At 49.3% G+C, this 27723-nt stretch overlaps 1 protein-coding gene across 1 annotated transcript; it reads right to left on the bottom strand.

Moving 5' to 3' along the window:
• Positions 1–932: 932 nt before the first annotated feature.
• On the bottom strand, positions 933–18365 carry KLF9 (KLF transcription factor 9). The gene is made up of 2 exons (XM_034073307.1): positions 17748–18365; positions 933–4342 (listed from the first exon to the last, which is right to left on the bottom strand). Exons 1-2 carry the CDS (start codon positions 18214–18216, stop codon positions 4110–4112), a joined length of 702 nt encoding a protein of 233 aa, XP_033929198.1. The 5' UTR covers positions 18217–18365; the 3' UTR covers positions 933–4109.
• Between the last annotated feature and the right edge of the window lie 9358 nt (positions 18366–27723).

Raw genomic sequence — 27723 nt, 5'->3', positions numbered from 1 at the left:
TTAAAGGGTTTAAGGTGAAGAATAATAACTTTATGGCAAGTCCTTTAGTATGGGATGGCAGGAGAATAAGGCCAATGCCACAGCCCTGCATGCCTCATTCCTAAAATCCATGACAAGCTAAAAACCGGAAAACCCTCTGATGAATATATTTATCTGCCTTTTGGCCACCCAGCCTGAAGACAGAAAACTCCTCCTCAGCATCCAGTCAAACCTGGAGGCTGCCTACCAGTTTTGTTCCAGATGCAGGTGGCATGCTTCCACCCTCTGTCTCTGCCTATGTTGCTGGAGGACTACATGCTCCCAGGGCCCAGGGTCCCACCTTGCAGTCACACCCTAGCACAGTTCCCACATAACCAGGTTCAGTTAGGTTGTATGCATAGTTGTTTTTAGCAACCATAATGTCAGTGACCACAAATGTCAGCGAGCTTTTTGGCACAGGGTTTCTTGTCTTCCCCTCCTTCAGTGGCTGAGCACGTGGTTTGTTATTCCTCACACCAGAATCCCCTCCAAACCATGGCAATCTCAAGGCAGCAGCGTGGCTGCACAGGCTGAAGCATCATCTCATGGAACAGATGTGTAGTGTAAGGGACAGCACCTGTCTGAGCTCAAAAGCCACTGAGCAATGGGACAGGGACTTCCTGGAGTATGCTCGTGAGGGGACGCTTTCCCCCAGTGCAAGTTGTGTCTGTGCCTCCCTGCAGTAGCAGAGAAGCAATACCTGTGAGAACACCTGGGAAGAGCAGCAAAACAAGCTAAACAGTGACTAGGCACACCATGACCACTGCCTGACTCCAATCATGCAAAACATGCTTGTTTTTTTTATTCCTTTTTCTTTATTTGGACAATATATATACACATATGTACAAAAACATCTATGTCTACTTTTTTTTTCTTTTCTTTTTTTTTTTTTTTTACAATTTCATGTGATTTACAAAACAGGACAGCAAAATAACTTATAAAGGATACGAATACTGTACAAAAATAAAACTGATTAAACTGTTGGAAGTTGGTATTTTACAGTGTTACAGATTGCCAGTCTGTAAAACAGCATTTTGAAGTTGTGTGTTCAGTCTGGTGTATGCTGGGCTAAGTCCCTCTGCAAGCTGGAAACAGACCTGTAATACAGGTCATGAAAAACTGTTGAAGAAAGAAGTTATGTGGTATAGTTGTACCTTTAAAGACATGATCTCTCTACAGTGATGGGCTTTCTTAACCAAAGAGAGAAGCTGTTCTAACTTCAGCACTATCAAGTGATTCCAAAGTAGTACAAGCACAGACAGTGTTAGAGAACCTCATTTTCCTTTTCTTTTCTGACACTTGCAATGCTCTTCAAATCTTCATCTTCAGGATGCAAAGAACTAGCCCACAGTTTGTTTCATGTGTTAGAACCATTGTCTGCTTTTACTAAAAGAAAAAACCCAGAGCCCCCAAATGAAGACAACAATAAAACGAAATCTCCAAACCTGATTATCCCCATGTATTCTGTTAGTGGTTGATGAATTGCATTAATCCCGTCTGTCCAACGCTGAAATACAGCAAACATTACAACGTTACAGCAAATGGGTTACCGTTTAGCAAGGCTTTTTTCAGAAACAGGTTCTTGTCACACACTATGACCCCCCCTTCTCCCCCCTGCCTGTTCAGTCCTTCAGACTTTGTAGGAACAACTACGTTTCTTTATATGTGCATTCTACCCCAAATACACAAGGTGGAAACCATAGATCTGGCCAATTACTTCTATGTATCCGTAAATCCTGGTAGCTAAGTGACCAACACATGTATGCACTGATTTAGGAGCTGCTTATCAGCTGTGGCTTCCCGTCGTGGGTGGTAAGATGTGAGGGTGTCTTGTATTTCACAGGGTCAGGCCTGAAATTTTCCAAGTTCTGCATCCATCCCACAGAATGGCAGCAATCCAGACTGCAGGATGGATTCAGAATGAATCTCACTGGGCTGCAAGTGGCTCTGACCCCACTCAACAAGGCAGCATTAGCAGTGCTGGTAAGCAAAACACTTTCTGTATTTCTCAATCAGCAGAAATACAAAGGCTACCTGTTTTTATCAGGAAGAATGGATGTCCTTCTGACTCGATTTGGACACCAGAAATTAAAGTTTGGTTTCTAAAATAAATGTTTCAAAAAGCTGAAACGGAGGTAGAAAGTGTGCTTGGTTTCCTGAAGTTTTCACTGAAGAAAACACATCCCTTTTTACTCCACACACTGTTCAATATCCCCAATGCCTTAAAAGCAGTTCTCTTCACATAGACGGAATTTATCATGAACTACACAGATTAAAAACACTATATGCAAACTGATTTCTAATGCTGAAAGCCTTATACAACAGTAGAAGAAAACACTCTATTCTCCGAGTTATTTTTTTTGTTTGTTTCTAGGAAGCAAGCTTTTCATCAGGTAAAACGGTAAGATGCTGTAGTTGCATGTGTACTAGCAAGATTGTTTATGTACAGAATTTTACAAGATGACCTAAATTCATCTGCAGTGGAAACGTGATTACTCACAAGATGAATTTGGCCCCAAGTCTCTATAGCAGGTCTGCACCTCCCCTTCCTCTTTGGGAGGAAGGGGTAACAGGAAAAGGTTTCTGGAAAAAATGTGTAAACAGAAGTCTCCCCCCTCTTTTATGCAGCTGGGGAGGGAAAAAGAGAAAACCACTCATAACCTCTTACAGTTTATGCTTTCAACATAAAAAAAAATAATGCAATAATCAGCTAAATGACCACAGCTGAAAATTCTCCTTCAGTGATCTTTCTGCTCCCCTTAAAGAGGAAAAGATAGCTTTAAAATAAAAGTAATTGCTGTTATCAGTGTCTGACGTGCCATGCATGACACGGGTACCAAGAGAAGCTTACACCATAAGGAGTGTAACGACACACCTTGCTTGCTGTATTTCCAGTCAGCTAATGGTTTTCACCCACACTCTATAGAAACAGCTATCAAGATATACAGGAGCCGTCCAGAAGTGCTCCTTACAACAATTCCAGGAGTTTCCATTAGCAGAGTGCTTTTAGGGAAAGGTCTATTCTCTCCATAAAACACACACAACTCCCATAGGACTACATGGGAGCTAGGCAAGGGTATGAAGAGAGTAAATCTTTAAGGCAAGCGTAGGAAGAGAAAAAGCCTTCAAAATAAGCGCAGCAGTTTATAAAGATGGTAACTGCTGTCGTACATCCATTCAAACAAAACACAGCAGAATAAAGCACTGTTAGTGGCATATCTATAGTACAGTACTGTATTTATTGACAAATTAAAAGTATAGGATCAAAGGAGAGACATGTGCTTCTGCTCCCATACCCCTGCCACATATCTAGGCTGACTTGTCTTCTTCCAGATAAATGAATAGCAGAACTAAATACACACATGGTCAGAAAATGACTGAACTGTTGGGGGGGGGAGGGTTCTGCTTTAAGTATCTTCTTGAATTATACATGTCTTTACTGGAAAAGTGCAGCTTATATTCAAAAGTATAGTTAATACAAAGAAAAATTTAAAAGACCCATTTACTTTAATGGGCCTTCTTGAGTATAAATTCATCTTATCATCTCAGACGCTTTTAGTAACATATGTAATGTTTTTTTTAACAGTCTCTTAAAATGCAGGATCATTCTGAGACAGAGGTAAACCCACTTCTACAATGTGCTATGGAGCTTTTATCTGAGTTATTTACGTGACTCGGAAAGTGTTTTTACTCAACAAACTCTAAATACAAGCAGCATTACACTGTTCAACAAAACATGTTCATGACACAGCAATCACAAAGACTTTGGGGTCACGCTACTGCAGGGGCACAGGCCAGACCATCCAGTCACACGTATATACACCAGCATCAACGTTCATTGAGGAGGTCATCACCTCCTCTGCTGGCCATCTCTTTCCTCCTCTCACCCCACAGTCCACTTGCTCTGCACTGCTGTTCGCAGCGCAGGGTGGGGAGGTGGAGGATGGGGTGAGGGGCACGGAGTACTTTTTGAATGTCAGCAACATATGCTTTCAGATGGCAAGGGCGACCGGCGCCGCAGTGGATGCTCATGCTCTGATGCCACTGCCTGCGTCCTCCCCTCTGCTCCCATCCCTGGGCTGGCCCTGCCTTCACAAGGAGCTACTGGAGCTGGACTTTTTGGATCGCTTGATCATGCTGGGGTGGAACTCGGTGTGGCGGCGGGCGTGCTTTGTCAGGTGGTCGCTCCGCATGAACCGCTTCTCGCAGAGGGGGCATCGAAACTGCTTCTCGCCGGTGTGGGTTCGGTAGTGCCGGGTGAGCTCGTCCGAGCGAGAGAACTTCTTAAGGCAGTCAGGCCACGTGCAGGGGAACGGTCGCTCGCCTGCAGGGAGGAAAGCATGACAAGATTTAGGGGACAGCGGTAATGCAGGCCAGCACATACCAGCTTCACCGAGGAGCCAGGGAACACGCTGAGGAGGGGAAAACAACACTTGTTTCTTGTCACCGTGCCAGGGTCTGTAGAGTTGCTGATGACTTGCTTCATCAGGTTTCAGTCTCACTTCCATCAGAAGCCAAAAACCCCTCTAACAGCATGGAACTCACTTTCTGGTGCAGAACCTTACGTGACCCTGAAGACTGTCAAAACAACAGATGAGCTCTGCCTGAGTCTGTGCGTTTTTCATGTCAGGCTCCCTCTAACACTCCCATTCTGCTGAATAATTTGTACAGTTAGAAAGGAAGCCAAAAAAAATCTCTCACCTGGGACAAGCCATTCCAGTACTGGGAGAACTGAGTGGGGAGGAACTGGGGAGAGCAGTGCAGCCTTGGGGCTGCAAACACATATAGCAGAGCTGCTGTAGCTGCAGAGAGAATTGCTGTGTCCCCTATACTCCCTTCTCCCAGAAACCCAAGCTGCTCCACAGGGTATCAGTCTCTTAGATGGCTGATTTGAGGACAGGAAAACTACTTCATCTTTCACAGCTCTATCAGCATAAATGTTTGCTACAATGGTGAAAAGAACCAAGCCGAATGCCTAACCACACCACACCTCTGCTTTCAAAAACAAGGGTCTAAGTATTGAGCAGCACTCACTGCAATCTTCCTGGCACCCCACATTCTTGCAGTTCACTTCTGCGGGTTGCACAGCCTTTGTCTACTGCACAGACCCATTGCCTCCCAACCAGCAAGGCTGACCTTAGTCCATGGCATAGATGGAAATCAAAGATGTTTTAAGTTCACACAAAAGCTTTCAGTCACAGACATCATGCACCACTGCAGTTTGATGACTTAATTCCCTTTCTTAAGAGTCTCCTGAAGGGAATATAAATGACAGCTAGTGACAGCTATTTTTAGCCAACCATGAAACATAAAAACTATCCCAGGAGTTTTTTAGCTTGGAAGAGTTAGAAAGAAACACAGGGACTCCAATAATTCTTGGTACTCTGAAGTTTGGCACAACAGGCAAGCTCACTTTACATTTACAGATCACAATAAAGAGAGTAATTTACAAGAAAGCATGCCTTGTAGTCCTCCCCAGACACAATAGCAGCCACAAAAGGCTAAAGGCCTGAATGAACAGCCCGAGTGCCAGGACAATCAGCAGTAGAAAGTACTGCAGAGCTGCAGGGAGAAGGAAGGGGAGTGGGGAAAGTGACTGACAGCCTTTGGGAGGATGACTGACAACATCCAGCGAGGAGGATAAGAACAGACAAAGTAAACTGAGGTGTAGCTACACCAGGGGTTTACACAGTGATGCAGACATGTTCACGGTTCAGGATCCCAGTGTACAGTGCCCCCTGACAGGCAGCTGCCCCATCCCAGACCGACCAGGGTGCAGCTGGGCAAGGAGAATCACATACCTTACGGCCGCCGCTCGCTCGGCAGCCTGTCACACTGCCTCCCTGAACCTCCTTCCCTCACTTGGCAGCGTTGCTGGTCCCTGGTCGGGAGAGAAGGGTGCAGAGGGAGCACAGGGAGCCAAGCCAGTCTGGTACCCAAGCCCGAAGGAGGCACAGCTGCCAGCTGTCCTGACCTGGGGCTATGTTTTGTATGAACAGGTTTCTTGGCTCCCTGCTGTATGCTGCTGACATGGCTGCAAGCCTTTCCGGACACCCGCCGCCTGATGAAAGGAATTAATTAAAGCAGCACGTAGGCTCACATGTGCCTGAAAGCCACAACTGTGGCCAGGCAGCCCAGCAGCAGCAGTGGGAGCTGCCCAGAGCACTTCCATCACCATCCTTCCCTGGCTTTCCCAGCCCTGCCCAGGATCCAAGGCGAGTGTTTCACTTGTGCTGCTCTTTTGCTATCTATCTCACGGTTTCTGTCACAGCTCCTGGAAGCAGACAGCAGTGGGAGGCGTGGAACAGCTTTCCAGCTCCCCCCAGGAACATGGGAGAAGTGCTATACATCTTGCATGTGTGGAGCCATCTAGTACAGCTCTGTGTCAGGCAAGCACACCCCAGAGCAGTGGGGAGCAGAGCAGGCATCCTGCACCATCCCTAGAAGCCATATTTCCAACCATCTACCTCAGGACAGCTCTTCAGCCAGTGGAAATGCCTAACTGCTACAGGGAGACCTGGTGCTTAGGCTAGATAGCAAGGATCATAGTCTTGGGGGTGCAGCATCTACATTTTAGGTATGGCAGTAACTAACCTGATGCCTAAAAACAGTGTTTCAACACTCGCCCCATACAGCCCTTACGAAACTGAGCTTCCCAGCCCTGCTCCTGGAGCTGCAGGTGGAAAGACAAAACGGGGGCTGGTTACTAGAATTCCCTCTGAAATGTGAAGCATGACCTCCGCCACCATAACCCTGCACACCCATTTCATGTTCCAGAGAGAAGCACTTTCAGGTTATGCAGAGTCAACACAGAGACAGGGCTCACTCGGGATCCCCCGTGTACACCCCCTTCCCCAGAGAACCAGCCTGAGCTTGGCAGGGGGGGCTTGAGGAGGCCATGATGTGCTCTGCACCGTGAGGACAGGCTCTGGTGAGGTGGGAGAGCAGCAAACAGCAGATACCTGCCCAGGTGAGCGGCTGTTCTCCCTCACACACAAGAGCTGCCACCGGGACCCACACCGAGCCCCCCAGGTAGGGTGGTGGTGAACAGCTTCACCACCTCAGCTACAGGAGCCCAGGATGGCTGTCACAGGCACTTTGGAAGCGCATGTACAAAAGTAGGCCAGGCATAATCCCCAGCACCAGGAAGCATTAAACTCCAGACTTAGAGCAGAGACACAAAGGGGAGGGAGGCTTTTCCAGACCCGCAGGGGTTGTCTCTGAGCCTCAAGATCTGCTGCTCCCCTGGATCAGAAAGCTGTGACATCAGGCTGGAGGGCTGGTGCGTCAGTGATGGACTTCATAGGTGCAGAGCACGAGTGGATCATGTATCCAGGAGGCTTTTAAGGCAAGGTAAAGGTGCCTGATAACAGGTGATGACTGTCCACTCAGCAAAGCTCATCGCTGCATCTGGCACATATTTTTAAGCAGCAGAGATGTTCGAGGAGAAGTCCAGTGAGGAAAAACATCTTGCAACTCATATGCAGCAGGGCAGACAATGGCCTGCAGAGCTACAATGCAAAGCTGTGATGCAATGCTGCCTCCATCTGGAGATAACACGGATTTCTATGTCTTGTCTCAGACAAGAAATACCTGTTCCGTATGTTTTTTATCCCCTTAGTTTTGGGAGCAGTAATGCTTGAGCTTGAAAAAAGCAGAATGAACCATCAAAACAGAGTGCTATTATATCCTGGTAGCAGTATGCTACTTATATTTTAAGATATGCCTTAGATGGGATTCCCATCAAGAGATGAAGGAATGGCCAATGGTGCTATCACCATACTTTAGAACTATTTGTAACAGAATATTAACACAAGAGATACAAGATGTAAATTATTTTATTAAAAAAAAAAAACAACAACATAAAAACCCCCTACATATATCCAGGGCAGCTTACAGAAATAACAAGTGAAACAGAAATGAATTCACAGGTTCTAGGAATAGGTACATCTGCATAACTTCCATTCTTTGTCCTGTGTGTCCCAGGAATGTAGTGGCAGACAGAGTTCATGCTCAGCACAAGCTGGTGGTGGCTCTTCACAAGTCTTCTCTGGAGTCCAAGGAACTACTCTCTGCAGCCTTGGCTTGCTTTAAATGCCATATGGATATAAAGGCTACTGCAGAGCCTTTCAATCTTTGTTTTCTTGCTTCACCTGAACTTTTCTCCCTGTTCCTTTTACCCACCCTCCACTGGGTGCTACTACTGGTCAGTTTCTTCTTTCTCTGTGAGTTCAAACTCTGTATCAAAGTTATAGTGTATGACCTGAAGCAGGTCCACTGTATTTTATTTCTTTTTATTCTGTATAGATGATAAATTATTTAGGGGTTTTAGACCTATCCTGGGACATTACAGATTTTCCCACATCATAGTCTTGTACAGGAAAGGTTTCTGAAAAAGAACACGAAATGGGCATTAACTGACTCATTGACAGCACAGGTAGTACTGGTATCCTGAGTAATCATCCGCCTTCTCATGACAATATGCTGCTTTAGGTGTGAATGACTGAGGTCAGGAGCTGCAGTTCATGGTGGCTTTAACAAAGATGAATTAACTTGGACAAACAAGGGGTAGAGAAGTTCTGAGTGACTGGTTTTTCTGGGAAGGGGGAGGGTGTGTTTGAGAAAGCTGAATACAAAGTTGCTGACCAGACGCTTCGTCAATTTTCTTAGTATATGTAGCACATGCACTAGGACTGAGCACACTGAGCCTCTGTGATGGAACAAAGCACTGATTTTGAGTTACTGAAACTGCTTGAGCACTGGCTTTACAGAAGACATTCTGCCCACACCATGCTGCTGGTGCGGACTGAAGTCTGGTGAAGATGAATTGTTTGCTGTGCTCACACTGTCTTCCTCAGTGACAGCAGTAAACACAACCATGAGTCTAAAGCCTGGCATCAGTACTAGCTAGCACAGAATAGCTGTCAAATAATGCTAATGACACTGCTTCACACATTAACAAGAAAGCCAGATGGAGTGTAGCTACAGCTGCATGAATGGATACCTAACAAGACACCTTGACTGACTTAGGTTACTAGAGATGGGATGATGGTAGGTACATGATAGGGCCATGTTGCCATGTATTCATAGCAGCAACTCTTTCAAGTATCAGAACTGAAGAAGGGTTCAGAGCATTTGGGATGCAGTGTTTGGGATGCATAGTTCCTACTATCCACCAGGCTGCTGATCCTCGCCATCATCTTCCAAGATCCTCCTGTATCTCTGTGGCTGCTGGAGCTCAAAATTTCCAAAGGAATCCTGGTACCCTTTGCATATTCCTATTTATTTTTCTTCCCCCCACCCTGTGATCCCACTAAGCCACCGCTCCTGTGTGTCACAGTGTCTCCCAAAATACATTCTGCAGGTGAATGTCAAGAACACAGTCCAGCTTATTGCAAGAGATAAAAAAAAAACAAAACCAAACACTCAGGCTATCTTCTCTGCTGCAGAACAGCTACTGTCTCAGGTCTCTCCTTTTTTTCTCCATCAGTGTGCTGCTTGGCCCACACACCCTGAATGAACAATTTCCTGTGGGACACTGGATTATGAGTGAGTGATATTTTGGTGAAGATGGATCTTGGGCATCCATGCATCCATTTCAGAGCGTAGGCCTTTTGAACAGCCTTTTTCTTTTTATTCTGAGATATTCCAAAATCAGGTCACTAAAACGTGTGGCAGGCACACGATTCACTGGTGCGAAACAGCACAAAGCCAGATCAGCGGTGAGGATGAGATACTGTGTGCCTAAAACAAGGGTATCTGTAACATCTAAACTGCAGCCAGTCAGTCTGGCAATACATCAGTCACTGCCTTCAAGATAGTCAACGCATGGCTGGGTTGCAGCAAGTGGTTTATTTTGCCAGCAGTCAGGACTAAACAACACAAGACTATTCAGGTGTTAAAACTGAGTACTTTCATATTTTTTATATATTTTATACAACTCTCCTTCCAGCAAGTATTTAGACTGCCCTAACATCCTCAAAACCACAACTCAACAGCTGCTTGCACATGCAGGTGTTTCGAGTCTCTTTCAAAAGACCAGATGCAAATCCACCTGCTAGAAGCCACCACTGCTAAGCTGCTGGAAGCCCAAATCCCACTGAGACACAATCTTGCTGTTATCCCCATGTGACACAGTAAGGGATATCCTTACAGCTTTTCTGCCAGATAACAGCCCTCTGTGGCTTACAAAAGCCTTTCTTGAGGGACTGTGCCTCTTCATATATATGTATATAGATATATTTACACTTATATATAGAATCATAGAATAGTTAGGGTTGGAAAGACCTTAAAATCATCTAGTTCCAACCCCCCTGCCATAGGCAGGGACACCTCACACTAAACCATGTCACCCAAGGCTCTGTCCAACCTGTCCTTGAACACCACCAGGGATGGAGCAGTTCTTCCCTAGGCAACCCATTCCAGTGCCTCACCATCTTTACAGTAAAGAACTTCCTCCTTATGCCCAATCTAAACTTCTCCTGTTTAAATTTGAACCCGTTAACCCTTGTCCTGTCACTACAGTCCCTAATGAATACTCCCTCCCCAGCATCCCTGTAGGCCCCCTTCAGATACTGGAAGGCTGCTATGAGGTCTCCATGCAGCCTTCTCTTCTCCAGGCTGAACAGCCCCAACTTTCTCAGCCTGTATTCATATGGGAGGTGCTCCAGTCCCCTGATCATCCTCGTGGCCCTCCTCTGGATTTGTTCCAACGGTTCCATGTCCTTTTTATGTTGAGGACACCAGAACTGCACACAGTAATCCAAATGAGGTCTCAGGAGAGCAGAGTAGAAGGGCAGGATCACCTCCTTCGACCTGCTGGTCACGCTCCTTTTGATGCAGCCCAGAATACGGTTGGCTTTCTGGGCTGTGAGTGCACACTGATGGCTCATGTTCATTTTCTCATTAACCAACACCCCCAAGTCCTTCTCCACAGGGCTGCTCTGAATCTCTTCTCCGCCCAACCTGTAGCTGTGCCTGGGATTGCTCCGACCCAGGTGTAGGACCTTGCACTTGGCATGGTTAAACTTCATAAGGTTGGCATCTGCCTGCCTCACGAGTGTGTCAAGGATTCCTTCCCACCAGTGTATCAAGTGAACCATGCAGCTTGGTGTCATCGGCAAACTTGCTGAGGGTAAGTGTATAGACAGATCTCAGTTAGGGAAGCTACATGGGAGAGACCTCTCCAAACCTCACTGGAGAGTCACCTCTACATTTTCATAGCTGAGGAGTGCCCTCTTGGTATGTGGGACAAGTTCTTACCTCTTCTTTCCGATCTTACCTCCTTTTAAACTTCCTATGTTTTGCAGCAGTAGTTAATATTAACCGAAGAATGAAGACCAACTCCTAGCCTTGTGCTGAGGGCACTCACCTGGGATTGAAGAGCACTGGCTTTCAGGTCCTGCTCTGTCTGAATGCTTAAATGCTTGCTAACTGGAAACAGCTTTGACAGGGGAAGGAGGAATGCAATTTTAGATGTACTCACAAGGAACATATAATTTTTGTTATTTCACTATGAGTTTGTTAGCTAGTGTTTCAACAGACTCTTACCTCAAGTTCAAGGTATTTGTAGAGTGCTCTCAGGATATTCACAGTCATTATGACCTAAATACAGACAATGAATTATGCTACCACAAAACAGTATCTGAAGTGTGCCTTAACATAACTACCTAAGATGGGCCATTTAATCTTCACTTAGCCCTTCTTTGCTCTTCCACTGCAGGTCTGGGAGCTGTGTGAGGCTATGAGCAGCCTGGTGCACAACAGCCAGGGAAGGGCAATGACTGTTCCTGTAAGGATCCTAACAGCTGGTTTACAAGATACACACACTAACAAGAGTGGATGATACCCACAAAGTCTTCAGTATCACAGCACAACGGTATGCAGGAACTCAGTAAAGCTGTGTTTTCAAGACATCCATCTAGAAACTGGAGTCACACTCTTATAAGTGATGCCTGCTCACTGCTTCCATTCTACACAGGCACTTCTTTACATTGACTCAATTAATATACAAACCTTTCTGGAGTGCTTTCCCACTGTGACATACACCTGCTTAAAGCTTTTATTTTTTAGCAGGAAAAAAAACCCCAAAACACACACACACAAAAAAAAGAAAAATAAAAATCCAGGTCTCCACCCTCCCCCATCTCCCAAACCAAACAAAAGCCATGTGGGAGTCAGGCAACACCAAACTTAATCATGAGGATTTTTGCCTACCTTACTCAGCTGGCAAGGCTTCCAGTCAGTGTGATTGTGTTTCTCCGAGACCTGGAAACATGCCAATTAGAACTCCCATCAATCTGCACATTTGCATTAACCCTCAAGAACGGGCATTTCAGATGGAGGTCTGAACTGAGCAAAAAATGTCCTGCTGACTCCACTTTCTACTCTTCAGTCTTACTCTAAAGGATCTGGCAAAGTGACATTGCTTAAGATGGATAAGAGGGGCTTAAATACTGAATTTCAGATTACGCTCCCACAAAACACTCAAAAAAGCTCCCAGCAAGCAGATGATTGTCAACATAGTAGCATCTGTACTGTCTGCCCAGTTAGTGATAGTCCAGAACAAAAATAACAAAGGAGTACAGTGAAAACCAAAGTGATACAGGGGCTGAATTGAAGCCATGGAATCTAGACTGCAGTGTTAATTTTTCCTTTGTACCAGAAATGCTCCTCATCTTCACTGTGCAGACTGCTGACCTTTGGGTCCACACAGAATCACAGAATCCCAAGGGTTGGAAGGGACCTCAAAAGATCATCTAGTCCAACCCCCCTGCCAGAGCAGGGTAACCTAGAGTACATCACACAGGAACTTGTCCAGGCGGGCCTTGAATATCTCCAACACAGGAGACTCCACAACCCCCTGGGCAACCTGTTCCAGTGCTCTGTCACTCTTACAGTAAAGAAGTTCTTCCTGATGTCAATGTGGAACCTCCTATGCTCCAGTTTAGACCCATTGCCCCTTGTCCTACCACTGGATATCACTGAAAAAAAACCTAGCTCCATCATCCTGACACCCACCCTTGACATATTTGTAAACACTGATGAGGTCACCCCTCAGTCTCCTCCAAGCTAAAGAGACCCAGCTCCCTCAGCCTCTCCTCATAAGGGAGATGCTCCACTCCCTTAATCATCTTTGTGGCTCTGCGCTGGACTCTTTCAAGCAATTCCCCGTCCTTCTTGAACTGAGGGGCCCAGAACTGGACACAATATTCCAGAGGCAGCCTCACCAAGGCAGAGTAAAGGGGGAGGAGAACCTCTCTTGCCCTACTAACCACACCTTTTCTAATGCATCCTAGGATGCCATTTGCCTTCTTGGCCACAAGGGCACATTGCTGGCTCATGGTCATCCTCCTGTCCACCAGGACCCCCAGGTCCTTTTCCCCTTCACTCCTTTCCAGCAGGTCAACCCCCAACCTGTACTGGTACATGGGGTTGTTCTTCCCCAAATGCAAGACTCTACACGTGCCCTTGTTGAATTTCACCTCTGGCTACAGCCCTGCTACCAAACATCACTGAGAACCAGATGCCAGGAGCGCTCAAGGGCGCATCAGCTGCCCAATGAAACAAACCTCTTGGTATTGTTTGTCCCTGATCTACATGATGATGCAGTTGGCTGAAGAGTGCAAACTTTTCACATATTTTGTTTTTCTGTGCCTAACCTGTTACTTAAGGGTATCTGATGCAGATGTGAACTTCCCATCAATCTGCTGCACCACATACTGAGAAGCATCTGGGACCTGTCTCCCCAGCAAAGGGGACTCCTACAGATCCTGTATGAGGAGGCATCTCATAAACTAGCTTTATGGCACCTTCTCTGTCCCTCTTTCTTGACCAGAGAGCAGGATCTGCTCTCAGGAGCTATGTGCCCTTTAACTGGCTTGTATTCACACTATTATAGCAACCTTACATTCCTTAAAGTTCGCTTCTCTTGCCAGTTTCTCTCTCTCTCTTGCCCTTTGCTCCACACTCCTTGTCCAAGGCCTTCCAACTGAGATGCTTGTTTACTCTCATATGCCTTTATTTTCCCTGGAAACCCTCTGGCCTGCCCATCCTTCCCTGTTAAGCTCTCCTCCCTCCCCATCTGTGAGGCTAATAGTAACCCTACACATTACTGGCCATAATGAAACCTCTAAAACTACCTATTTAGAAAAGTCTGTGTATCTCCAAGGTAACTGTCTGCAGATCTGCTGCCGCTTTTAGTTTTCTTGGTCAGCTGAGTCCCTCGCTTCCTCCTGACATCTGCACAGCTTCCAGGGCTTGGGTTTTGTGAAGGTCTTGCCAACATGTCCGGGCCATTTTCTATGCTCTGAAGGGAAAGCCTGCAAGACTTGGTCACATCACCTCAGTGCTGAAGACTTCCAAGCAGGCAAACCACTCACAATCCCTTCTGCCACCACCAAACTTCAGCAGAGTTCACGTGTCCTATATCCCACAACACTATGCCATAAGGGACCAAGAAACCTAAGGCATGGTCACATTGCACAGCTATCCCTCTACCTGCCTTCCTGACAAAGAGTTTTTGGCTTGCAAGCCACCCTTTCTCTCCTACACCAAGTGCCGTGTGTCTCAGAGATGCTACTAGCTTACACAGAACAACCTTACCTGTAATGCTCTTCCTGCTCAAGACACCAGAACTTAAATAATAAATCCCATCTCACTTTTGGATGGTACTGAAGGGACAGGGGAGGCAATAGCTCAGTTTCAGGGATACACTTGTCCTTGTATACTCAGGCCTTTGCAAGTTAATGTATTTTGAATGTAAGTACACACACATGACAGAATGAAGAAGTGTCTGATCATATTGCAGAAACATCAGGTGCCTGGTAAGGAATGGAGTATTCCCCCAGGAAGGGGGAGAGTTCAGACTTCTTGGCTTCCCCCTACAAATCCTGCTCTACTAAGGCTGAATTCAGTGGGATTGTGCAAACAGTCCCCTTGCTTGTGCCATCAAGTGGGATGCACAGTGCCACCCGCTGACCTTGTTCTGTTAAGATTAATGCAGAGACGATTTCTGATGGATGGCTAATCTGAGTCTTGTGGAAACTGAACTAGAATCATCATCAAAGGCCCAAACTTCAGGCAAGCATTTACACAGACATGTTTAGTCTCTGAAAGAAGGAATACCTTTGAACCAACAAGTTTATAGAATCATGATAAGACAAAGACCTCTAACCTCTGAGCACCAAGTCTTTGGTCTTCTGCTCTTCTACCTTTATTTGGTATTTCATTTCTTGCCTTCGCCTTAGCTTACCAAAGATATTCGTCTGCTGAGTTTTTAGATTCTAACACAGCACAGGACAGTATCCAAAGCTTTCCAACCTGCTCACTTAGTATCCTTCAGTACAGAGAGCTGTGGCTATAAGTAAGCTCACAGGTGTGAAAGCAAATCCTAGAGCCATTTTCCAAGATAGGGAGACTGGAACTAAATATTAAAAATTTAAGACCAGGAAGACTGTACTGGTGGGTGCATACCTATTTCCATTAAAGACTGCACAGCAGCAAAAAACTTGCTTAGTGGCTTGATGAAAAATAGCAGGTAGGTGAATTCAATTCAAGCGGCTCAGATATACAAAAGAGAAATTGTTGGGGAAAAAAAAAAGGAAATAAAGGAAAGAAAGGAGGAAGCATTAATGCTCTGCAGTGCATAGTTATGAATAACTCCAGAGGTCCCATTGAATCTCACCGTTGCTAAGGAATTGTTCTGCCATCTATAAAAATAATTAGCAGTATCATTTAGCATTTCAGTTAGCTACAATTAACTACTCACATTAGGAAGCTCTGAAGGTTCATTACTGCTGGTATCTGTAGCAATTTGAGTCACACAGAACTACTGTGGTGGTATACCGGTGTGTGTGAATCAAGTATCTAATACTTGGAGCTAAGGCAGCACACACTATACCTCACACTACTTCAGGAGATACTTATTATGACGCTACTACTTACAGTAAGCAGTGTGGGTTGTACAGTACATTAATTTACATGTCATCACCCAGAATGCTAACCCAGTCAATGTCTATTTTGGTCCCCATGTTGGGGTGGATATCTGAACATGGGGTAGTAAGTGAAAGTGAAGCTAATGAATTTTCTTTGTCACTTATGAGCCAATATTTTGCTGGGCATCAGTTACATTCAGCCTCCAAATGAGCATCAGAAGCGTGGTCTCTGAGCCAGTAACACACAATCCTTGGCACAGATCCTGAGGTCAGTACACGGTCACCACTCACCATCCTCTTTCCCGGCTCACAGAGACAGCCTGAACACCGCAGAGCTCACTGCTGAGCCACATCCAGTAATCTTGTTCCTTCGCCCCCTGATCTCCGGAGCTAAGCATCGGCAGATCTGCCAGCAGGGCATAGGTAGGCAACCAACACCGTGTCTCCACTGCAGCGCACATACACCTGGGCACACAAGCAAGGCAGAGCAACGGAAGCATAGCTGGAGTTCAGATGCTCCCGTGCTCTATCCAGGCTGCGTGAAATACTACAGCAGTGAATCGCAGCAGGTTCCTCAGGTGATAAACTTGTTTTGTACTTCACCATTTACCATTACGGCCAATAGACAAAATACAGAGAAGAACCTGCGACTACAGGACAGATGTGAGGCACATGAAATAAGCGCCGGCAGCATTTGTCTTTTTTGATCCACTCCTTTCCATACTCACACACAATCCTCTACTTTAGTGCAATTTTTAAGCAGCTTCGTGCACCAGTGTGTCCGCGCCCCTCCCCCTTTGCAATTCGGACATGTAACGGGGTTTATTCAGCCGCTCCCACTAAAAGGATTAAAAAATCCTCAACAAACCAGAACAAACACAAACCCCCCCGACGCAAAAACCGCACAACAAACGGAGGAACCGTCTGCCGCTGTCCCCTCGGCGCTGGCAGAGCCAGGGCACAGGGTACTGTGGCGACAGAGGTGTTTTACCGGCAGGTTCCCACACCGCCACACCCTCTCGCCCCTCTGCCCAGGCAATGAAGCCCCCACGGGACGGGACACGCCATGGCCGGATCGCGATAACCGGCACCGCGACGAGGCGCCGGGCGGAGCAGCGGCCGGTCCCCTCAGGGGGCCCAAACACTGGGGCGGCTCCCGGCGGTTGTCAGCTCCGGTCTGGGGCGGTGCGCGGTTCGAGTGCCCTCGGCCCTCTGGAGGGGGCGTGCCCGCGGCCGCTGGAGCCGCTGCTCGGCAGCCCGCTCTGCGAAGGCGGCTCCCGACGGCGCGGGCAGCAGATGGGGCAGGCCGCCCAGCCCGCGGCGGCTTTAAGGAACGCCTTTGGGCCAGGTTCTGCCTGTTCCCGCCGCTCAAGAGACGTCCCCCACCGCCGCCCCCCGAACAGCCTGGGGGTTCACTCCGGCGGCTGCCACCCGCCCCGCGCTGCCCGGGGGACACGTACGGGCTCCGAGCAGGGGCCGGCAGGCGGGGAGCAGTGGGAGGCGCTGCCGCAGCCCCACCCGGGGTGGCCGCCCGCTCCCAGGAGAGCCGCTCCGGCCCCGCGGCAGGGAAGAAGACAGGAAGGGAGAAGAGGGGAAGAACGGGGCCGGGGGTGAAAAGGAAGAAAGATAAAAGGAGACAAAAAGGCAAAAAACCGCGGCCGAAAGCGGGGGCAGAGCGCGGGGGTGCCTAGCGCGCCGCCGGCAGGGTTCACGTGAGGACAAGCGCTCGTTCTCTGCTCGCTCCCCCTCCCCTCGCCCGCTCCCTCTCTCCCTCCCGTTGCCGCCGCCGCTGACCTGTGTGCACGCGGTAGTGCGCCTTGAGATGGGAGGACTTGCCGTAGACCTTGCCGCAGCCACTGTAGGGGCACTTGTGTCGCTTCTCGGCCGCCAGCTTCCCCTTGGGGGCGGCCCCGGCGGCGCGCAGGCGGGGGGACGGCCCCGGCGGCGGGCTGCGGGGAGGGCTGGAGCCCGGCTCTGTGGCCGCGTCGCTGTCGGAGCCCGCGTCCTCGTCGGGGCTCTCCACGCTGTCGCTGCAGACGGAGGGGGCGGGCAGCGGCCGGTACTTGTTCAGTTCCAGCAGGCTCTTGGCGATGGCCAGGAGGGCGCAATAGTCCTTCCAGGCGTCGCGGGGGTCGCGCAGCTCCCGGGCCGCCTCCCCCTCGCCCGGCACCTTCAGCCGCGCTGCCTCGGGCACGGCCGAGCGGTTAGAGATAGAGACCAAGCACTGCGCCGCCACGAAGTCCACGTAGGCTACGGCCGACATGGTGCGACCGCGCCCCGACGACCGGGGTGGGGGTGTGTGTGTTTGTATGGGGGGGGTGTAGCTTCGGGCTCTCCTCAGTGCGCGCCCGTCGGGCCGGCAGCGCCAGCCATGATTCGCCTGCGGCGCGAGGTCTTTGCAGCGGAAGGGAGAACGGGGGTGATAAATAGCGGGGAGGCAGGCAGGGGTCTCAGAGCCAAGCCCCGGGAACGGCGAGCAGCCGGCAGGCAGGAGCGGCCGGCCCGGGTCCGGCGCGGCGGCCGGGGTAGAGAAGAACGCCCACCGCGCCGCCGCCCGCCCCGCGCCCCGCGCGCTCCTGCTCGGGGACGGCCGCGCCGAGTCCCATCACGTCAGGTTGGGAGCCCCCTCCCGCCCCGTGCCGTCCCGCCCCCCCGATTGGTCAGCGGGCAGGGCCGGCCGGCTCTGTTTACCTTCTCCCCCCGCCACTCGCAGCGCCCCTTTTCTAGCAAGGGGTGTGTCCGCCGGGCGACAGCCCCACCAATCATTGCGCTCCCTCCTCAGGCCGCGTGCTACTCTGGGCGCCCAGGCGCGCCCGCTTAAAAGGGCCACGTCGCGGCTCAGCCGGGCAGCGGTGGGAAGCAGAAGGACGAAAGCACCGCGGCTCCCACCCTCCCGCCGGCCAAGGCCACTGCCCAGCCGAGCCGGCGACCGCGCCCGGCAGCGGTCCGCGCGGGGGGTTACGGGATGCAGCCCGGGGCAGCAAGGCCACCCGGCGCCGAGCGGGTTAAGTGTCTCCCTGGAAGCCCTACGGTCCCAGCAACGGGCCCGCCAATGGGAAGTGAGCCGGCTGATGTCACTGGAGAGGCCCGGGCCAATCAGCACCACGTTCCGAGCAGTACGCAGCACTTGTAAACCCGGCGGGCGCCCGCGCACCGCCCGACCCCGCCCACCCGGCCCGGGCAAGGCCCCTCCGAGCAGAGATGCGGTAACCAAGGTTCGGAGTAGAACCGGCGCCGCGCCCCGCGGGACCCAGCTCTCGTCCCGGCCAAGCGGCGGGGCCTCCCGGGGCTGTGCTGGGAGCCAGATCCCGGGGCGATGCCGTTATGCATGTCACAAGCTCACCCGCGAGACGCGGTTCCCTTAGATGCAGCGGCGGGATGGAGAGAGCTCCCCGGGGTGCCGCTGCTGATGGCGGGGCACGCACGTCTCCCGTTCCGAGCTTACCCCGGAACACTCACCAGGGAGAGAAGTCCCAGGGCCCGGCAGAGCGGCCGTGCCAGAGCAAACACGGCTGCGGAAGGGCGGCTCCCGCCCGGCATCAGCTCCAGTGGTCGCGGAGCACTTGCCGTTCCTACCCAGCAGCCTGTCCCGTTCCCGCCGGAGCGCAAGGCTCGGGGCGCGACAGCGGACAAACGCCACCTTGGGAGAGCGCTGCTTAAAACCGTGGAGAGACGTGTCCGGCATCATCCCGGAGCCAGCAGCAGCCCGTGTGAATCGTGTCCACCTGCGCGGTCTGTCAGGAGCGAGCGTGGCGGGGAACGACCCTGCCTCCGAGATGCTGCACATAGGCCACTGCGCCCCGTCGGCCGGGGTAAAGCCGGGGTACCTCTGCCGGCGCTGTACAGCTGCCGGACCGAGGAGTTCTACCCTTCTGCTGCACGCTGCGGCCCGACGACACCGGGCCACAGCAGCCCAGGGTCCCAAACTGAGCCCCACTGTCATCAGCTGCAGCCCAACCCTCCTCGCAGAAGCAGAGGCGAAGAGGGCATAGCGCTCAGTGGATTGCTATTAATGTCATTAACTGAGTATGGAAATAATGAGGAAGCAGCTGCAAAAATGAGGCAGCGTTACTCCCTTCCTGCAGGAAATAAAAACGAGTAGATGTCAGCCATTTTGTACGCCAGCACACTAAAGCTCTTAGGTGCTACCTCAGGCAATAATAATAATCCTTTGTTGTGGATAATTGGCATAAGGCTGAAATCGCGTTGCTATCATTGCTGGGGAAAAAAACCAAACCACAAACAAAATGAAAGAACTAGTGGCTACCCCTGTATCTGGATGATCTGTAGAGTGATGAAGATCAAATAGAAAACATGAATAGAGCAATTTATGTAGCAGGGCAGTCATCAAGGGATGAGGTCACTTTTATCCCATTCTTGGAGCAATTTTCCTGTGACTTACCCTGCATGGGTTGGCCTCTAGTGCTTACAAGGTGCCAGGCAGAGTCCATGATCTCTGGTTCTAATGGGAAGGAGAAACAGCTGGCTGTTGTTCCTCTACAGCTACCACTGTTGGTACATAAGTCCTTCTGTGTTTAGTACCGGTGACTACAACCTTCTCTTTCCTTTAGAGGGGCAACAAGCTTTTTCACAGAAAGCTGCCCCCCACGTTCATTACTCTGGATATCCAGGGTGTAGGTTGGAATTGCTTATCTACCAGCTTTCTTTCACAGCACTTTTAGAACTTCTATGGGTGACATAATCCAAAAGTTCCCACTAAGAGATGTTGTCGTCCACCTTTCAGTGACACAAGAGTCACTTCCCAAGAGATGACTCACCTAAACTGAGTCTGAGCCATCAGTCACGTTAACAAATCCTCAGTTACATACCTCTTATGTTAACTTCTACAGTTCAGAGAGAGAAGTGTTAATAACCAACAGACAAAATGCCAAACTGTTTTTGTTTGCTAGGTTGTTTTGTTTTAAGCTAACTCTTGGCATCTAGTTAAAATACTTCTAGTGTGCTTTCAAGGATACATTGCCTATTAAAGAAAAAGAAATGCCTTCCATTTTGATGTAGAAGCTCCAAGACTCCGAGCTAATTAGGTTTAAATGACACAAAGTGATGCCAATGGAATTTTATACTTAAGTTTCTGCTTTGACTTTTTCCATTCACCAGGGCCCTAGAATCTACATGGTGTAAGCTTCGTATGATTTGACAAGGTGCTGAGTTCTGATGGATGGTTAGAAATGGCTGAAATTATACTGAGATGAATGGCCTATTTGCTGGCCTGCATTCTCAAAGCCTGTGACTGTGCTGAACATTTGTTAAGCGACTCATATTCTGGCAGCATTACAGAATGGTAATTCAGTGGTCATATAAACATGAACACACTGTAAAGTATTTTACACGTCTATGGTATCGTTCATACCAATGTGTTGCCCAGATTGTCTGCATATATTATGAGGGCAGTACGGCAGCCTCTTCCATCAGACATTGCAAAGCTTAATGTGGTAGGAAGGAAGTGTTTTAACCTCTTGAAGAAATGCATCTTGGTCTCTGAACACACAGAGTGGACAAAAAGTTGCTTTATAAGCCATCTGAAGTAACAGAAGCCTTCAAATTCGACATTTGTAGATCAGAGAAGAAAAACAAGAGTCAGCACAGATAATTACTTTATAAAGGCTTGCAAGACACAGTGAGTATGCTGAAACTAGTGTTGACACTAGCAAACTGGCCTTCCATTTTAAGAGCAGCTACACAATAGAAGGCCACAGACAAATGGCTCCAGCCGTAAAATCCAAGGGTATGAGGATTAGCGGTCTCAAACTCGACTTTCTTTAAAAACAAGCATTGTGGATATGGAGAACATGTTAGTTTCCTCTTTACTACTCAGAATTAGTGTATCTCTGTTCTTACCTATAACTCCTTCTGCCCTATTTCTCTGCACGCTGGTACTGATGGTAAGTCTTGGTCAGGAGTGCTTTGTAGTATCTCCTGAATTGCAGCCAGTGTCCTTAATGTCCTGTGACCAACCCTGCTGATCCTGAGCCTCAGAATGAAGGATGGCTCCTTCCTCCTGGGCCTTACCTCTGCAGGTGGTGGGTACCCAAGGGATGTCTGTGCCTCAGTGAAATTACAGCCCATGGGGGCACCAGAGATCTGGGTGTAAACCCGCTTTGGGTGCTTGCAGCGGTGTAGCCATGGCAGCATTGAGCTCAGCGTGGGCTAGCTGCTTGAGCACGCACCCAAGATCCCAGATGGATTTTACAGCCTGCATCAGACACCATCCTTCAGCATGAGCATGGGTGTGTGTGTCTCAAGTTCAAAAGTGGAAAGCCAAACTAAAGTTAATTTGGGGACATCTACCTTCAACTGCAGTAAAGACACCAAGTGGAAAATCAACTGGTGGCAGCAGGCACATAGCTTACATGGGGAGGAGGGTGGACTGGGTGGGGATCAGCCTCAGTTTACAGCTAGGTTTGAAGGATGTAATTCAATGTTTAGTGGTTGATTTCGTGGTTCACACTGTTCATAAACTCTTTCAAACACATCATGCCAGCCCCTGCTTTCTCGAGATTTGGACCACCATACCGCGTGAAAATAGCTTTCTGTCATTTATGTCAAGGAACAGTAGGTCAAAGCTCATCAGGTAAGTCTGTTGAGTAGCTTTGTATACAAGGCCTTTGACACTTCCTAGTTAACACTGCTGGGACAGCAAGAGTTCATGGCAGCTCTGCCCTTACACCTGAAAGCTGTCACGGAGAAGGGGTGCCATAATACAGGTGATAAGTAATCACTGTGAGGCAACTCACTCCCTGGACAAAGCATTGTTATGTTTTATTACAGAAAAAGAAAAATAAGGATAGGGATGGAAACACAACGAGCTTCCAGGGAAGCATGAGGTCCTGGAGGGTGGTGGAGGTGGATCTCCATGCAGGCAGGGGGTGTCTTGGAGACAGAGGCCCTGGACCTCGCAGAGGAGCCACCTCCGTGCGGAGGGTCCGCCGGACAGCGCTGCCCACTCTTCCCGAGCTGCCCGCAGCCCCGCTCCGCACTGCGGGCTGCAGGCGTACGTGCGGCTTTTGTGGGAGTCGGTCCCACCTCCTTTCTGGCATCGCCGCTTTAAGTGACTGGAGCAGGCAGGGGGAAGCAAGCAGCCGGGTTCATCTGAGGACACAGCCCCAGTTCTCAGAAATCCCCGCGCTGCGGGAACATCGAGCTCCCGTTACCGCAGTTGAACAAACTGCCCTAGATCGGGGGTGCCGGGACCGCCCCCCCCGCCCGCGACCGGCACACGTGAGCCGCATGGAAACAGCCCCCGCCCCCCCACCGGGCCCCCGCACCCGCTGCCGCGGTGACACCGCGCCCCGGGCTTTGCGGCTTTTTTCCTTCCTACCCGCGATGTAGCGCAGAGAGGGGTTTATTTCATAGTGGCTTTCTTCTCCTGATTTAATTATCGTTTTGTTTTTTCCACCGCGGGAGGCCCCTGCAAGCCCACGGCGTCATCCTTCTCAGCCCTCACCGCCACCACTGCCACCCTACAATATATACACTTACATATATACAAGTGATGTTACTTCATACATAATGTATGTATAAAAGAAAAAAAAGTAATTTATATATTAAAATTGTATTTTATATTATATTACATTTAAATATAGAAATGTAGACACTTATCTTTCTATATTTTTATATATTATGTATAATACATACACATTGTACATGCGTATTATATAATATATATAAACACGCATGTATATTATATATTCCTACATCATAGATAAAATATTTAAATATTTTAATCATAAATATATAAAATACATGTTTAATTTCTTTTTTATGGTTTTTTGGTTTGTTTGTTTGCTCTTATGGAGATGGTGGCAGAGCGTAGCATCAGACCGTAACCGGGCAGTCGGGGAGCCGGCGGCCCCACAGCTCCACAACTATTATTTGGGGGGGGTGGGGGTGTCAATCTAATTTCGGGGGGGGTTGTTGAGTGTTACAACCACCGCTCCAGGTTATTAATAGCTCCGCGGCCGCACCTGTGCATGTACGACGGAGATGCCCCAGTCCCAGCATCCCCCCCACCTCCACCCCCGTCTCCCCCCAATCCTCCACCCAGAGCCCATCCTCCTCCTTCTCCTCCCCGCGAAGAGGGACGGCCGTCCCCGGCCCTGGCTCCGCCTCGCTTCACCTCAGACGCCCTCCGCCGCCTCCATCTTACCGCCCGCCCGCTCCCCCGGTGGCGCAGCCGGGGCGTGCGCCTCCGCTAACATGTCCGCCGCCCCTCGCTCATGCCCACCTGACGGCCCCTGGGATGCTCGGCTACGCAAGAGGGAAACCAGCAGAAGCCTTCCCCTTGGGGAGCCGAGCATTCCCGGGGCGGGCAGGCGAGGGTCAGCGCTGCCCTGTCTCCCCCTGCCCACCCACTGCCCCCTCAGCTCTCAGGATCCCCCTTTTCCCTGCTCCCTACACCCTGGAAAGCTCCATCCCCCCACCCCGGGCTGGTGGTTTCCTTTGCTGCGTGCTATGGATTTATTTTGGGAAAAGGCAGTATTTCTCTGTAGAGGCACCTGAATGGGTTTGTGGGTTTAATTTGCTCGAGCTGTGTTAACCCAGTGGTGAAGGACTAAGATGATGTCACCTCAACCAATCAGCAGAACTAAGGCCGGGTCACATCAGCCTATCACCAAAACTGCGACTATGCCATGTTAACCCCTCACCAAAACTGAGACCGTACCCCATCAATCCATCCCCAAACAGAGATGATACCAATACGTGAGCGTTGCTCCAGAATACAACAGTGGTCTTCCCACAGTGCCAAGACCCCTCTCATTTTCACCCTGGCTCCTGGCCTCAGCATACACACAGTTCCAGAAAGTGTTAATTTCCTGCACAGCTAATATAGCAGGTTATTCTCCTTCTGCTTCACCGTTCAAGATTTTCTGCATGACAACAGCTCCTGACAAGGAGGTTTTAGGGAGGGCGAGAGGCAGAGAAACAACCTGGTGAATGCTTGTGAAAATCAAAGTTGTTTTTTAAATTTTTTCAATGCAGCATTTGTTTTCCAATTTTGTGCAGAAAACTATCTCATTTCCCTCCTCTGTACTGCTGTGTTTCATCAGAAACAAAAGAGGTATGAGTGGGTGAGGTGGGTGGGTGTTGCCTGACTCTACATTAGACTTTCCTGGCATTTGAGCTGAAATCGAAGACATCTGTATTTTTCTCCCTGGACAATTCTCCCTGGGAAGTGAGGATCTTTTTGCCATCTCCCACCATTGCATTGCTACTGCTGCAAATCCTCCAGCAGTGGGAGTCCTGAAGCGTTTGCATAAACTGGCTTTGGAGCTGTCTCAGATATAAAGCTGAGCAGCCATGCTGGATGTTGCAACTGTAAGAGTACTGGCAAATAAATTTACAATAATGTTGTTATTGCTGCTGCTATTGGCATTACACAGTTCAGTTGTGAGAGTTTTCTTAGGCAGTTTAACTCTTTGTCAGTAGGAAATATTTCCAGACAAAATAAGTATCTGTAAAGCAGCTTTGCAGTAAAAGGCTGGCTGGGGGTCCTGGTGGACACCAAGCTGAACACAACCAGCAATGTGCCAATACAGCAACAAAGGCAAATGGCATCCCGGGCTGCATGAGGAGGAGTGTGGCCAGCAGGCTGAGATCCTTCCCCTGCCCCCAGCATTGGTGAGGCCACACCAGGAGTGCTGGGACCAACGCTGTGCTCCCCAGCACAAGAGAAACACGGACACACTGGAGAGAGCTTAGGGAAGGGCCACAGAGATGAGGAAGAGACAGGGCACCTCTCCTGTCATGAAAGGCTGAAAGAGCTGGGACTGCTCAGACTGGAGGGGGTATGATTCACCAGTACAAATACCTGAACGGTACACCGAGAGGTACAAATACCTGATGGTACCAAGAGGATGGAGCCAGGCTCTTTCCAGTGGTGCCCAGGATGTTATGGTTTAAGCCCAGCTGGTAACTCAGAACCATACAGCCGCTCACTCACTTCTCTCTTTCTTGGCAAAAGCACCCCATTGTGACTGGTCCAGAGGCTCCATGCATCCTCTGCAGAGGCTACCTCAGGAGAGGGTACTTCAAAGACCCAAAAGGTACTGATGGGCTTTTGGTATTGCTGCCTTGGAGGGAGAGGAAATTGATCAGCTGTCCACCCTGCCTGGTCTCTCAGAGGATCCTTCTGTTGTGGGGTTGCTGAAGGTCAAAGAATAACAAGTGCCAATCACCAATCACAACAGTGCACCGGTGGCAATATCACACCAGCCGAGACTCCCTGATTCCCATCCATAAGCTGATCTGTAGACTGGAGAGCCAAGGAGTTGTCAGCAGGACCCGCTCACCCTTTAACAGCCCCATATGGCCAGTACAAAAGTTTAACGGAGACTGGAGACTAACAGTAGACTATCGTGGTCTGAATGAAGTCACACCACCTTTGAGTGCTGCCATACCGGACATGCTGGAACTCCTCTTTGAACTGGAGTCAAAGGCAGCCAAGTGGTATGCCATGACTGATATTGCCAACACATTTTTCTCAATTCGTTTGTCAGCAGAGTGCAGGCCACAGTTTGCTTTTACTTGGAGGGGTGTCCAGTTCACTTGGAACTGACTGCCCCAGGGGTGGAAACACAGCCCCACCATCTGCCACGGACTGATCCAGACTGCACTGGAACAGGGGCAAGCTCCAGAACACCTGCAACACATTGATGACATTATTGTGTGGGGCAATACAGCAGAAGTCTTTGAGAAAGGGAGGAAAATAATCCAAACCTTGCTGAAAGCCGGTTTTGCCATAAAATGGAGTAAGGTCAAGGGACTTGCACAGGAGATTCAGGTTTCTGGAATAAAATGGCAAGATGGATGTTGCCAGTACAATATAAAATTACTACTACTACTAATAATAATGATGCAGGAAATAACAAGGGGAGAGAATATAAAACTAAACAGGTAAAATAAACAAACAAACAAAAACTCCCTCAGCAAACACAAGTGATACACAATACAATTGCTCGTCTCCTGCTGATCAATACTCAGCCCAACCAGACCAGTGATCTGGGCCTTCAGGGAGTGACATGCTTGGTATGGAATACCCCTTTGCCTAGTTTGGGTGAGGTGTCTTTTCTCTGTTCCCTCCTGGCTTCTTGTGCCCCTCCTCACTGGCAGAGCATGAGACTGAAAAGTCCTTGACCATGGTAAGTGCTACTTAGCAACAACTGAAACATCAGTGTGTTATCAGCATTGTTCTCAGACTAAAGCTGAAACACAGCACTGCACCAGCTACTAGGAAGGAGAAAAATAACTGTTGCAGCTATACTCAAGATACAGGACCAGAAGCAATAGGGACTCTTCATCAGGGACTGTAGTGATAGAACAAGGGGCAAGTTCAAACTGAAACAGGGGAAGTTTAGATTGGATACAAGGAAGAAGTTCGTTACTGTAAGGGTGGTGAGGCACTGGAACAGGTTGCCCAAGGAAGTTGTGAATGCTCCATTCCTGGCAGTGTTCAAGGCCAGGCTGGACAGAGCCTTGGGCAACGTGGTCTAGTGTGAGGCATTCCTGTCCGTGGCAGGGGGGTTGAATCTATTTGATCTTAAGGTCCCTTCCAACCCTAACTATTCTATGACTCTATGATTCTGGGGTGACTGAGCACTGGCACAGGTTGCCTAGGGAGGTTGTGGAATCTGAATCCATTCAAATGCTGCCTGAACATGGTCTTGGGCAGCTGGTTCCAGGCGGCCCTGCTTGAGCAAGGGAGTAGGACTAGATGACCTCCAGTGGTCCCTTCCAACCTCAACCAGTATGT

This window comes from Melopsittacus undulatus, chromosome Z (assembly GCF_012275295.1).
Source record: "Melopsittacus undulatus isolate bMelUnd1 chromosome Z, bMelUnd1.mat.Z, whole genome shotgun sequence".
Taxonomy (NCBI): Eukaryota; Metazoa; Chordata; class Aves; order Psittaciformes; family Psittaculidae; genus Melopsittacus; species Melopsittacus undulatus.
This window is presented reverse-complemented; position numbering and strand designations above follow the sequence as displayed.

Excerpts from the sequence above, each read along its gene's own strand:
- KLF9 (XM_034073307.1), bottom strand. The coding sequence starts at position 18,216 with ATGTCGGCCGTAGCCTACGTGGACTTCGTGGCGGCGCAGTGCTTGGTC. Across the intron at positions 4,343-17,747 it reads GCACTACCGCGTGCACACAG|GCGAGCGACCGTTCCCCTGC; the intron begins GTCAGCGGCGGC and ends TCCTCCCTGCAG.